This window comes from Gordionus sp. m RMFG-2023, chromosome 5 (assembly GCF_954871325.1).
Source record: "Gordionus sp. m RMFG-2023 chromosome 5, tfGorSpeb1-WG-v2, whole genome shotgun sequence".
In the NCBI taxonomy this organism is placed as follows: Eukaryota; Metazoa; Nematomorpha; class Gordioida; order Chordodea; family Parachordodidae; genus Gordionus; species Gordionus sp. m RMFG-2023.
The window spans coordinates 31484257-31498356 of record NC_088779.1 but is presented as its reverse complement, the minus strand read 5'-3'; the positions used below and the strand labels follow the sequence as shown (position 1 = coordinate 31498356).

The window sequence follows — 14100 nt, the reverse complement described above, 5'->3', positions numbered from 1 at the left end:
TTTTTTTTGAGCTGTTATGTTTAATGTAAAATTAAATTAAATTTATTCGTAGATATATATAATGTTAATTTAATTTATGCGTTAATGCGATGTTATACAGGGAAAAGGGAGAACGGGGTCATTATAGTCCATTCCGTTTCCAAGAAACAGAGATTTATATAAAAAAAAAGTGATTAATATTGGATTGGATTTACATTATTATATTTAAAATTTATAAAAATTTATTGGTTTTTGGAATTGATAAAAGAAGAGATTTATTACGTCATTTTTCAAAATTATGTTCGGCTCGAGGTCATTATTTCCAACATGTATGTATTTTTTAAAATTCAAAATATACGTTGTTTGTAATGTAATTAAAGTTTTTTTTTTTGTTATATATAATTCAGAGTTGTTAAAAGATACTTTTTAAATGGATCTAGATACAGATACATCGTCTCAAATAATATCTAGATACAGATACTTTAATCAAAAATCTATCTAGATACAGATAAGATACCACATTTTTATATCTAGATACAGGATCTAGATACAAGTATCTAGATCCTTTAACAACTCTGATATATTTTGACGAATTGTCAACATTTTGTCGATCATTATTGGATTCGGAATTTATGGATGGTGGAATCTTTGATTCCTTTGCTTAGCCAGTAATGAAATTTATCAGAGAAGCCGCAGAGATACTATTAGCACGGCCCGGCCTGATTTTTTTTTAATATGCCATCCGTTTTATTGGTCTAAAACTATAATGTGGGGAACAGACCATACATCTACGGCTTCCAATCAAGAGCGTTATCGGCTCTGACCAATCAGGACTTTCTTAGGCCAATTTTATTTAATTTCGGGTACTCAAGTTTGATTTTTGGAGCAACCCTTTATCCCTCCCTTCTGTTCCCATTGCGTCTAATGTTACTAGAGTTGTTACAAGGCTCAATTCGAGATCCAGAAAATTCTAAAGATTTTGCTCGTGGATGGCACTAAGGATTGAACATCCATTGGCGAAATCTCGACGCTCAGGCAACATTTTTCTGGCTACAATGTCGAGTTAGCCGTTTTATAAAAACCCGTTCGAATCGAGCCGTTTTATAAAAACCGGTTCGAATTGAGCCGTTTAACAACACTAGTAACAACGGTCGAATACGAAACACTCGAGTATTTTTATTTTGTAATGATAGATATATTTATATACATAGATATTTTTTTTTTAAATCAATAATCCTTTTAATTTCTGAACTCGTTAAAAGAAAAAATGATTTTATAATAGACCAATCTTAATCTCAACATGGGAAAAGGGGGAAAAAATAAAATATGATTATCATTAAAAAAAATAATAATATATTTTATTATTATTACAGTATGTAGAAAATGATTAATCATTAAAGATTAAGAAGATTATTATTTTATTTTTTTAAAAATATCGCGAAATAAACGCTTTATTATTTATTATGCAACATTTTTATAATTGAAATATTGACCCCCCCCAATCCCACTCATTATTTTAATCTATTTCTATGTCATCCAGCCCCGCTACGAATTTAAATTAGGTTCTCATTTGCCCTAAATTACGGGAGAAATGAAACTACCGGGTTTTTGATTAGAGATCCGCAAAAGTAGGGCCTTAGAAATTTTTAAAAATATATCTAATTTATCAATTTTTATGTCGAATTTTTTTATGCAAAATAAAAATGTGTGATTTTATTTATAGATAGTAGCCATATAACATGTATCGTTTATTTTGAGTAATTATAAAATTATTTCTATATATAAATAAATTAGGGCCAGGCCGGCAAAATTTTTTTAAAAAAAATTCGGGTTCGGGCCGGGTCGGGTCGGATTCGGAAAAATAAAAATTCGAACCGGTAAGTTAGGGGAGGGTAAGGGGTTCGGTTCGAGATAATGTTTTTTCCCTTTTATTTTTGTGCCTTAGAGAAAATTTTAAAAGGCATAAAATTATGATTATGACGATAATAAATAAAAGTTATAAAATCGTAAAATGATATTATCCATACAGTAATTTATCGCGATTGGCAAGTTATTTGATGTTTTTTTTTTAAAATTTTTTTTATATCTATCACATTCACAGTGTAATGTAATGTATTATATAATAATTATAATTGATTATTTGATTAACGATGTTAATAACATTAAAAAGTATCTGATTCACAATGAGCGAAGATCTTTTGATCTAATACAAATAATATATTTTTTCCTTATTTCTTATACACATCTCATAACTAGGCTAGGCAAATGGGAAAAATTTTGAAATTTTTTTCGAAATCGAATAAAGAATAGTAAATTTTAAGAGATCTTGCTACTCTCATCATTGTTTATAATAATAGTTATATCATGTAGACCACCTAACCCCAGTTCACGTAAGCTCCCTTACCCACACATCACGAAGCATGATGTAAGGGAATGAATACCCCCCTTGACTTTAGAAAAATAGAACGAAATATATGCGTGACTTCTAATTTATTCCCTTTATCTCTTTTATTTAAAGACGGGCAAAAACCTGGCCCGTTACATTTTATAGAAAAATCATCGAAATTTGGTTACAATATAAGGCAGGGCCTAATATTGACCAGTGTATTAGATATGGTCACCTGATATTGGCCAGGGTCCCTACACTGTAACGCTAAATTTGTTTAAGGTTACAAAATATTTTTGTGCTATATGATTAGTATCTTTAACTTCCGGAATATCTTCATGCTACTATTTACAGACTGCACTTTTGTGTATCGAGAAGTCAAACCTATTTTTATGACCAAATTTTTTTGTATCGAGAATATTTGTAGATGAATGTATGCCGTTTTATTTCCTTTATATAACAGTGAACAATCGATCGTGGCCGTGAAGGCCAGCGTAATGTTGTACGACGACGGCGTTAAAAAATGGACCCATTGCGGAACGTGTCCGGGTATCTCCAAGGTTCAAGTGTACCATCATTCGATTCACAACTCCTTCCGGGTCGTGGGAAGAAAGATCAACGATCACGAAGTAAATCTCTCAATATCACATGTCATTTTGCGCGCCATTTTGAGTTGAACCTCAGCGGATAACGCGGGTTTTGGGAAAGTTAAATTGAGACCGGGACATAGTTAACGGCGGTTTAGTTAACATGTTATCGCGGACCGGGCTAAATTTGGTAAAGATTAGATGTTTAACTTTGAAGGGCTCGCTGCCTCAGTCAGCGAAAATCGCCAATACCTCTTCCCCGTAGTTGTTGATGGCTAGAGTGTGGTATATAAATCCTTCTATTTACGCCTGCGATAAACTCCAATTTTTTTTTGACTGTCATACCGTAAACGACGCGAATGTTGATTAGCGGATAGTTAGAATAAGCTCTTTTTACCGAAAAATAATATAATTGTCCAGCAATAGCTAGGACATTTTTAAAGGGCTAATTCTCATTCTCGGCTCCATGAAAATTCTTCAGTTGTATATATATACCTAACATCTACACTTAACCAGACACCTCTTTGCCTAAATATGACGGGTCCAAATTAATATTTATATTTGTATCGTAGTTCATTTTTTAAAATCTGTTTTATCGAATTGGTCAATTTAGCTATTACATTACAACCCGATAACCGATATTTTAAAATACAAAAAATAAGATTCGATACAAGTCTAGTTGAATTTACGTGTGTGTGACACTTAAATCTAATTTAATTTTTAATGAATATATACATGAATGGAATGGATCCATCCCCCAGGGATGGAGAAGGAATTGATGAAAGTTAAAGAGGATTGGATTTAAAAAGCGAAGTAATAAGTAAGTAACAGATTAAAATAAATCTGTATGCATTTTTTAAAAAAAAAATAAAATAAGTTTTAGTTAATAAATTGATATGTAATAGGATTAAATGTGAATGAAATTTTCATTGTCATCTTTCCTCCTATAAAAGTGGGTCGCATGTTGGCAAAAAAAAAGGATCTTCTCCCTATAAATTACGTGTTTGACATTGATAATTTAAATAGGATGAATACATTTCAAATTCTTTGTAATAGAATGCATTATCCTCCGCTAGAGTTACTCATAGATTAAAAACCTATCAGCGGCAGGCAACAGATATTCGTAAACTAAGATTTGAATATCTATTAACAAATTCTCGAGGTTTGCATAATATTATTTTGGTTCATATCTTAATTTAAAATCGATCAAATCGCGTTAAACCACGCCTACTAGTCATAACTGTCTCGGCTCGGCTGACCTTCGCTTAAAAAAATGACCTTTATTATAATGGATTTTATTCCCCTTCCATCCAATCTTCTCCTAATGGCTTATTCACGCGAAAACATTTTTGTCATTCATATGTTATATATTAAAAACGTGAAGAATATTGTAGTATCCCCTTTTTCATTATAACCAAAAATTTGATCAATAATTTATGACTCGAAAAAATCCCTTTACAAACTAATTTACATCTGGAAATTATTAGCTTCAAAATAAATAATAGCTTTTATGAATTACATGATTTATGATGGATATCATATCATATCATTACTAAAATACTTATATATTACTCGCCTTATAAAATAATAATTAAATTAATGGGATCTAAAAACAAAAAATTTTTTGAAATTTGATAAGTCAAAAATTAAAGGCACAATTATGTTAATTTTTCAAAAAAAAAATTCGATAATGTTTTGTTTTTTGGCATATTTGCAATTCCACTGCTGCTGAGCATTGGATATGGGAGTGGGATAGTGCCAATTAGTGGAATTAGTGTTGTCGATCTCGATTTATTCGTTTCAACGCGGAAATATATTTCTCGGATTATCGCGTCGCCTAGCTTTTTATCATTTACCCGTGGTTCTAACATTAGATTTGGTCGTGGCATTGCTCACACCATTCTTTTGCCAACACCCAAGTGGTCTTCCTTGGTCCTGAATTTGGTTGCACTTTTGTCACTTGATGATATTTGTAAAGTTTAAATCTTTTATAGGGCATCATTTTATACTTATAAAATACAATATTGTTTTGTACATTCTTTTCACCCTTACGTTTTTCTACATTCACCCAATACCCCCTAGATTCTCCTCGAGTGAATGACACTGATTCATGATTCATGTATGGCTAGAAGGGTATCTCCTCCTACTGGGATCCCCTCTCCCCTAGTGTTAGAGGTCCCTACATTTATCGCTATAAGTTTCGAATTTTATTTTTTTTAAATAAAAAATGTAATTCTTGATTAATTTTTTTTTTAAAATGAGTAATTTCAAATCCGTAATACCTGCCATTGTTTTTATATGAATCATTACCAGAAATTACGTAACGATATAAGCTTCGCCTGCTATGAATGCGTAACACGTAAGGCATGCCTTATTTATTCGTTATTTTTTTTGTAAAAAAGATATGATTATTATAAGCAACAAAAATATCTTTTTTAACATGAATTTAGAATGAGGTGAAGAAAAAATTTAAAAATCGTTTAGTTCAATAGTGGCCGGCCGCCTTTTAACAACTTATTATTGCGTGATACAAAGATGCGAAATATAATTTTTGAAATATTTTTAAAAACAAAAGTTCATATTTTGGATTAAAAACAAATAAGATGGTTTTTTTTATCTTTATTAAATGAAGGTTATTTGTATTTCTTTTTTGGACAAGAAAATATTAGGCAAGTCTGGAGGTTTTGCTGGTAGATGGAACAAAGGTTTGGACATTTATTAACAAAATTGGCTGAAATGTTAGGTCGAGCCGAGCAGGTCAAGACCTATTTTAGCCTTATTTTACTCAATTTTTTTTAGGAACTTTTCTGAAAATGGCAATAAAACGATGAAATAGATGTTGGTCGGAAGAGCGATTTTCATTTAAATAGGCTCATCATGGGTCTTATTTTATTAAACATAATTTTTGGGTATTATTTTTCCTTGCTATCCCCGGTAAAAATTTGATTCACATATTTAAACGCATTTTTTTTTTAAAAAATGAATAATTGAACCGTCACCATAGATAGCAACTTACCCACAACGACCAAATTTTTTATTATCAACCCCACCCCATATCTTCCCTTTTAACTTTAGCGCCCTAAAATCGTCCAATAGGAAGGTTTATGAACAAACTCTTCTGGCTGGGGTTGGAACTATCTTTTGCCGCGTCTAAATCCAGATTTCTTCAGTAGTTCAGATATCTGGCCATCATAGGCACAGCTTTTATACAAAAAATACGACGATTTTTTTTACTAAAGATCGCGTTTACTAGAAATATCAACTTGGCTATGCCAATTGCCAATCTCTAATATTCGCCATATTTTTCCAAACTAATTGATTAGAATGTTTTTTTTTTGAACCTCGTTTTAAGTTTGACATAATTTTTACATCATTTTTATATTTAACAAAGAGGAGGATGTAAATATTTTTTGGATTGAATCTTTTCCATTTTTTATCTACACCTTCTCCATTCCTATAATTAATTGCTTACAACTCATTTCTTCGCGTTATTGACTATGCCAATTTCGACAGATTATTTTTTTTGTCCCCTACTTCACAAAAGAAATGATAAATATAGATCGCAACGCGACAATTTATTGATTTGTAATTCTTAGCTTCTCTCTCCTCTTTTTTTTAGGAATTTTTTTGCCAAACGGATTCACAAAATGTTTCAATTTTTTTTTTAATGATTTACCGAATTCTTCGCTATTTTTTAGCAATAAAAAAAAATATTATGGAATAAATTTTTGTTTATAATTGTTGAAAATTTCATATTTTTTTTTTGTAAACTTAATAAACAAAATTGTTTAAAAAAGAGAAGAGAGAAAATAAAAATCCCTTCAGATCCCCCCCCCCTCCCTCATTAAGCAGACGCCGGAAATACAAAATGATACTGACGACTAAAGCTCGGGTCAGGTCGAAGAGTTTCGGGCCGGGCCGGATAACTCAGTAAAAACCGATATGTATGGGCCCGTCTTTGCTTGGCTTAGAGGTCTCCCGACCTGAGCCAGAATTATAAAAAAAACTCGACCAAATTTTTTTAAATGAGTGCGAATATTATCATATCCGAAAAAATAAGAAATTAAATATTACGTGAAATTACCTTAAATAAAATTTTTTTATTTGGCCTCAATATTTAATATTAAGTTGCATTTTATTTAAATTGGAAAACGTGCACACCTTTTATTCCGTTTTAACTATTAGAAAAAGTTTAAAATACGATCGAATTTAAAAATTATCGCGATTATATAAATAATAACGAGAATATCGATATCGTATCATTATCAATAGTGTCGCATGGTGAATAATTGTGATATATAAATAATGAGGAGTCGAGTTTGTCAGGTTTCGAAGCGGTCTCCTATCTTCGAAGGCCCTACCAACCTCTGAAAGCGCTCTTTCACTGCTAGCCGAGGAAGCAGGGATAGCCAGGAATTTAAGAGCCAAAACAATTAAATTGGGAGGGTCGTTTTGATAATTCTTCCACCAAATTTTTAGATTTAGTTAAACGATTTTAAAATATCTAAAAATTTGAGGCTATTTAATTAAAAATAGATATTAGATAAATATATTTATTTTAATCAACCTGGTAGAATATGATGTAAATATTGTAATGTAATAATAATACGAAAATATAATAACAAAATAGTTTGGTTAAAACGGATGCTATGTAAAATAATAATTGAAAAATGACTTGTTATTCTACTTTTTTTTGGGATATTTATATATATATTTATCTGGTCGGGATTCGGGTCGGTCACCTCTTATTACCCGACCCGTAATCAGTCTTTTCCGTCAGTGCTGATCTCAAGCTGGATCTGCCCGTCTAATAGAAACTTAACAACTAGGGATTTCCCTAGTTACTCCCGAGAAATTTAAACGCCGCTGTATCGGAATGATGCCCGAAGCAATCAATCCATAAATCCAAACTACTCCAAGATATAATTTTTTTTTATTACCTAGCAGCTAGTTTGTATACAGCATCCTTCTAAAGGACAATTCAAAACGGAAATAGATTTAAGAAGTCTGTCGCTATAGAACATCTATTTCCAAAAATAATCAAGGATTTTTTAGAAATGTTAGTTAAATTTAAGTTTTTAAACCATAATTCCGATATCAATTTCGTTGAAAATATACAAAAGAACAAAAAAAAAAGAATTTAAAAGGATTGGCCATTTGTTTGATCCAATCAAGTTGAATTATCCTAATCTGGATCTTTCTACCAAGTTTTTTTTTAACTTTAATAATGTCGTATTCATTTTAGTCGCGGATCGGCAAGGAATACTCCCCGAGATATTCAGGAAAATTTAATTAAATTTTTTTTTAATAATAATAAAAAATATTTAGGTCGTCATCAATTGCTGCGTTCTCAAAAATATGAAATACAACAAGGCCACCCCGACTTTCCACCAATGGAGAGATCAGAAGCAAGTTTACGGGCTGAATTTCGCCAGCGCTCAAGAGGCCGACAATTTTTCCGACGCCCTTATTTCGGCAGTGTCTACCCTTAACTCTTTAGGTTTATAGCATTTCCCTAGAAATTCTGATGTAGTTTAGTGTTAATTTATCAAAATTCTAAATCGCATATATTTGTATTGCCGTTAAAAAAGATCGATCCCCGGTTAAAACCAACGTAAACGGCAGTGCGAACGGTTATAACCACGCGCCGTCTCACAATAATATCGCCTCGACGGGGGTTACCGCCGGTCACCATCACAGGAATCAGTCGGTCGGAGGGAACCCTTCCAACGGCAACTCGCACAATTCCGCCAATCAGAATAATCAGATTCATTACTCGAATGGGAATTGCAACGGGTATTCCGGGTCCGATACCCGGCTCTCCGAATACCACCCCGGAATCGCCAATCGCAATCACAATGCGCAGAGCTACTACGGAACGAGTTACAAGTAATATCGTAGTATAAAAAAATATTAATTTAAGTTACAACGTCATTATCGTGAAATAAATAGCGCGTTATCATGTAAATGTATATTTAAAAAAATGGGTAAATAATCAATTTATCAATAATTTTTTTAGGAAACTAAATAAAAAAAATAAAAATTTAGCAATGCGATTTTTGATTTAATTAATAACTATGAACAGTTATTGGGGCAGGTCCTGCTCAATCCTCTTTGTAAAAAAATATGTATAATATCCTTATCACCAACAACGACAATTCAACAACTGAAATAAATAAATTTTCTTTTGATAAACTGCTAATACTAATTTTTATTTTTGTGCTCATGCGTCTTGTCTCCAACCCCCCTATTGGCCTAAAAAAATATTAAAACTATATTTAAAATTATAATTATAAAATTTTTATTCCTTTTTTATATTTTTGGGGGAACAAAGAATCACTCGATCTACACGGTTGAATATATCTTGGCTCTGGGATTGTTGGGGGAATATAACTTAGCAAATATTAATTAACACAATTTTGAATTATTATGGAATATAGCAACGAGAATTTTAAAAAAAAACAGCAAACAGTTTAAAAAACAGAGTAAGCATATAAAGAAACATTGCAAGAATATGAAAATCATAGCGTTTAAATGAAAGAAAACATTAAAAACCTTACAATTTCAATAAAAAAATTTATATAGCATTGTTTTATTTTAAAAAATATTTGTTTTATAGTTTACGGACACATTGTCGTTTTTTTTGCGATTTTGACAAAACCGATTCGATCAAAATTTACATATTGGATGGAATAAGAAAATCATTTATTATATTGTAAAACCCGATTTAATGTCACTCAGCAGAATAGACATTTATTAGGACAACGAAATTCTAAATAGCCAAAAACATTATTTTGTGTTTATTAATTTTACTTTTATAGTAATGCCCCTCAGAGAGCAGAAAACGGATGGGCGGAAATGGATAGAAACTCCGTAGCGGCAACCGCTGTCTCCAACGCCTTACCCAACAATAACGAACCCATATATCATCAATTAGGTTTACTAACTAAATGTACAAATGTAAAACAGCTGTATCTAAATCCGTTTTTAATATCACATCTTTTAATTTCTCGATTCGAACATTTTATTTTAAAATCTTCTCATTCAAACATTTTGAAAACAAAAAAAAACGCTAAAATCAAGGATCTCAAATGACGGGCAACATAGCTAACGGCCATTATTCCACGGCTCCTCAGCCACTCATATACCAACAAGTTGTCCCGTACAACCCATCTTGTCAGAATGACCCCAACAATATAAACGTCAATAGTAATAGTAATAATAATAATAACGCGCCTAGGCAAGAAAATATTTATATTTCGAATAACTCGGTCAATAACGTAGATAAAAATAATATAAACATATACGGGATGATGGTTCCTCGCCCTCCTCCGTTGCCGAAAGTGACCGATAAGCTGGCCGCGGCTATATCGAACGTTAAATTGAAGGTGATTTTTTATTTTTTGATTTTTAAAATTTTTTCTATATATAATGTCCTAAATACCGAATCAATATCTATAATGTGTGACAATTTTCAGACCATTTCCCAGGTCCCCGCTTCATCTATAAAACATCCGATAATTCCGTCGAACCCTGGCAGCATTAACAACAGCGGAAATTCTCGTATGATGCAGGAAATGATAGCCACGCTAGCTCGGCGAAAACAAAGATTGCTTGGAGCCAACGATTCTTCCCCCGAAACGCCAATAAAATCTCAAGCCCAAACTCAGGGCTCGCAAAAATCGCTACAAGAGATGGAATCTTCACCTAGCCTAAGCATTTCTAGAAGGAACTGCCAGGGTCCAAGCTTTAATCCAGATACTGATATTGGCTCCGGAAATATTTACAATAATAATCTTAAGGATAGCGAAGCGTGCTCGTTCAACTCCGCGACACATTTAAAAAGTACGGAGGTCAGTTTTAAGAACTCCCCGCAATGCTTTAACAATAACAACCATAAAATTGAAAATGGCAATGGCCCGCAAAACACGGGCAACGGTAATTTCGTCAAAAATGGCCAAAATCTAACCACCCTCAACCCTGAGGTTAGTCCCAAAATTTCCATCAACGAATCCAAAAAATCGATTCTTCCACCTCAAAGGTATTTTAAATAAAAAACATTTTTAATATTTAAAAGACTCCCTTTTTAAATCAGAGGTTCCTGCAGCAAGGTATAGGATAGGAACACGTAGAAAGTGAATGCTTCATTAGATTTGCAACGTCATTAAAAACAATTGGTCCAAAGTACCCCCACCCAACCAAGCGCCCCTTCAAAAGAAAAATGAAATTATTCATTTGAATTATATATATATTTTGATGATTAGACCGTGTCCTGGTCTTATTTTTGAAACTTGTTTGGGTAAAGTATTGGCATCAGAAGCCAATCATTACTTGAAAAAAAACTTGTGTTTAAGCTCCGATATTATTTTTACGCCTCAGATCCAGAACCATTACAGGTACCGTCAATTCCGTTACCTCTCTCCTTTCATCCGCGTCTTCCTCTTCCTTTTCTTCCGTTCATTCTGCCGAAATGTACAATAACAATAATTTATCGAACGGTGGCGTATACGCCCTCAATGCCAACACCAATAATATTAATAACGGCGACGCGAACAAGGTGAAACGAACTGAGAGCCAACTCTCGACGATGTTCGATAACGGAAATGTTGTCGAAGGTAAATAATGATGCCATTTACACTATTATTATTTTTATTTACAATGCAAGGATTAATGGCGAAGACCGGAAGTCTTTATTCCTTTATATCCTATATTTATGAAAGAACATAGGATCTATAATTTCTTTTATATAAATAAAATAAATTTTTATATTTTTGGTTGATAGGAGGTAAATAATGATGCCATTTACACTATTATTTTTATTTACAATGCAATGATTAATGGCGAAGACCGGAAGTCTTTATTCTCTCCTATATTTATGAAGAACGTCCTATAATTTCTTTTATATAAATAAAATAAATTTTTTATATTTTTGGTTGATAGGAGGGACGCAAAGCTCAAACACATTAACTAATCAACCGCTCATGATCGATTCGAATAATTCTGGCGTTTATTTTAACGGAGGAGATAACTATACGAGTAAAACTTCTCCACCCATCCTTAAAAGGTAATTTGAAAATGTCACTCATTTTTGTTTATTATTCTATTTTACTGCTAACTCTTATATCCCATACATACTAGAAGTCTGCAATGGGCGTATTTAGCTAAAAGGCCCGACCATTTGAAAGTATGAGTGAGCGGGCAAAAAACCCGCCTAATTTAGACCTCTAGTACATACGCTCGAAAACACATATTTTACATCCAAGAGGAAAATATAGAAACGGGTGTAAATTTATAAAACAAAAAACCCGCCTAATGCAGACCTCAGGTACATACGCTCGAAAACACATATTTTACGTTATAAATATAATCCAAGAGGAAAATATAGAAACGGGTGTAAATTTACAAAACTATTTTTAGTTCCTAAAAAGAAGCCATAATTATATCCAAAATTTTTATCCCTTTTTATTTAGGGTTAAATTTTGATTTGTCTATTTTTTTTAAAAAAAATAATTATCGCGAAGAAATGGACATGAAAACTTGAATGGATTCCTTAATTCTTCGTTAAATAACAGCGTTTTAGAGACCATGAAATTCGAAATTATAACCGAAATGAGGAAAGAGTTGCAATGTTTCAAAACCGAAATTCTAAATGGTAAAAATTTAACACTTTTTGGATTTTAATCACTAAACAAAACGATATTTAATGGTTATTTTTTAAAATATCCTGAACCGTTATAACTTAAACACATGAGCGAACGGTTATAATTTTCTCGAACCGTAAAAAAAGTAATAATTTTGATTAAAATCCTTTTTTTAATATAAAAATCTTAATTTTTTGATTAAAATCACTTCTTTTTTCTTAATTAGCATTACAACTCGAACTGAAGAAACGTTGAAAAGTAGTGGTTCGTTAAGCGGCGGAGGAAACTTTATAAAAACGCGAATTTTGTAAAAAGAAAGATTTCTACAAATTTTTTTTTTAAATTATAAAATAGTTTTTTATTTTATAAAAAAATATTAAATTATAAATTTAATTTTTAAAATGTTCTTCAAGTCCAAAACAAATTCTTTTCTCTCTCAAAAAGCATTTACAATGATAAGAGTCTCAATTGTATATTTCTTCAAATTTTTGTGATTTTTTTTTCTCCCTTTTTTGAATGGTAAAAATAACCAAATATTTTTTAAAAAAAATTGCGGTACCAAATAAATTTATATGAAACAATATTTTTCCAGTCATTTTTTTTTAAAAAAAACCATCATTTTATTAACATTATAATTGCATAGGAATTGGGGCAACTTGGAATAATCAATTTATTAACATTTGATAGGAGTTGGGGCAACTTGGAATAATCAATTTATTAACATTATAATTTGATAGGAGTTGGGGCATTTTGGACTACCACCCCTAGAACTAGTGTTGTTAAACGGCTGTTTGTCAGCCGATTTTTATAAAACGGCTAATTCAACATTATAGCCCTAAGCATCGATATTTCGCCAATAGATGTTCAATCCTATATGGCATCTATGAGCAAAATCTTCAGGCCAGCACATTATTTATCTGGATAAAATATTCGAGTTCGCCGTTTTTTAAAAATCGGCTCAAATTGAGCCGTTCAACAACACTACCCGGGAATTTGGACCAATAATTTTTTTTTAAAGCCACCATCTTAACACTTGTTTTAACCGATATGCACCACCTTATTAATGATAATTTATTTTATTTATCGCGTACAAAAATATTCGTTAGAAAAAAAAGGCAATATAAACCATCACTCCCTTATTTAAACATGTATAATATCCCAAATATATATACCCTTCCCCCTTCTACTTCCGAAAATAAAACCCCCATTTTTAGATTTTTATTTAAAAAAAACGCATTTATAAACATTTTTTGTATTTTTAAAAAAATTAATGTTTATTTTTGGATATATTTTCGTTTTTTTTATATATAAATATATTATAATTTATTTTTTATCAAATTTTTTTTTTTTTTAAAAAAAATATATTATTATATATATACTCGGATTATTTATATTCTATATTCTTCCTTTTTTTTAAATAAATTTTTTATCGAAAAAATAACGTTGTTTTTTCGATTTTAGTCCACTGTTAGCTTCAGATATTCTGTATATAAATAAGTATAAATAG

At 31.4% G+C, this 14100-nt stretch overlaps 1 protein-coding gene across 1 annotated transcript in view; it reads left to right on the top strand.

The window, feature by feature from the left end:
• LOC135929268 (nuclear transcription factor Y subunit alpha-like) overlaps positions 1 to 13825 on the top strand; it is a 29635-nt gene extending 15810 nt beyond the window's left edge. The window contains exons 2-11 of the mRNA XM_065465773.1: positions 2829 to 2994; positions 8281 to 8452; positions 8544 to 8841; positions 9774 to 9889; positions 10036 to 10340; positions 10431 to 10993; positions 11332 to 11567; positions 11893 to 12016; positions 12474 to 12604; positions 12820 to 13825. Of these exons, the coding sequence (XP_065321845.1) occupies positions 2829 to 2994; positions 8281 to 8452; positions 8544 to 8841; positions 9774 to 9889; positions 10036 to 10340; positions 10431 to 10993; positions 11332 to 11567; positions 11893 to 12016; positions 12474 to 12604; positions 12820 to 12848 (2140 nt within the window). The 3' untranslated portion in view covers positions 12849 to 13825. The remainder of the gene's footprint in view (positions 1 to 2828; positions 2995 to 8280; positions 8453 to 8543; positions 8842 to 9773; positions 9890 to 10035; positions 10341 to 10430; positions 10994 to 11331; positions 11568 to 11892; positions 12017 to 12473; positions 12605 to 12819) is intronic.
• The last annotated feature ends 275 nt before the right edge of the window (positions 13826 to 14100 follow it).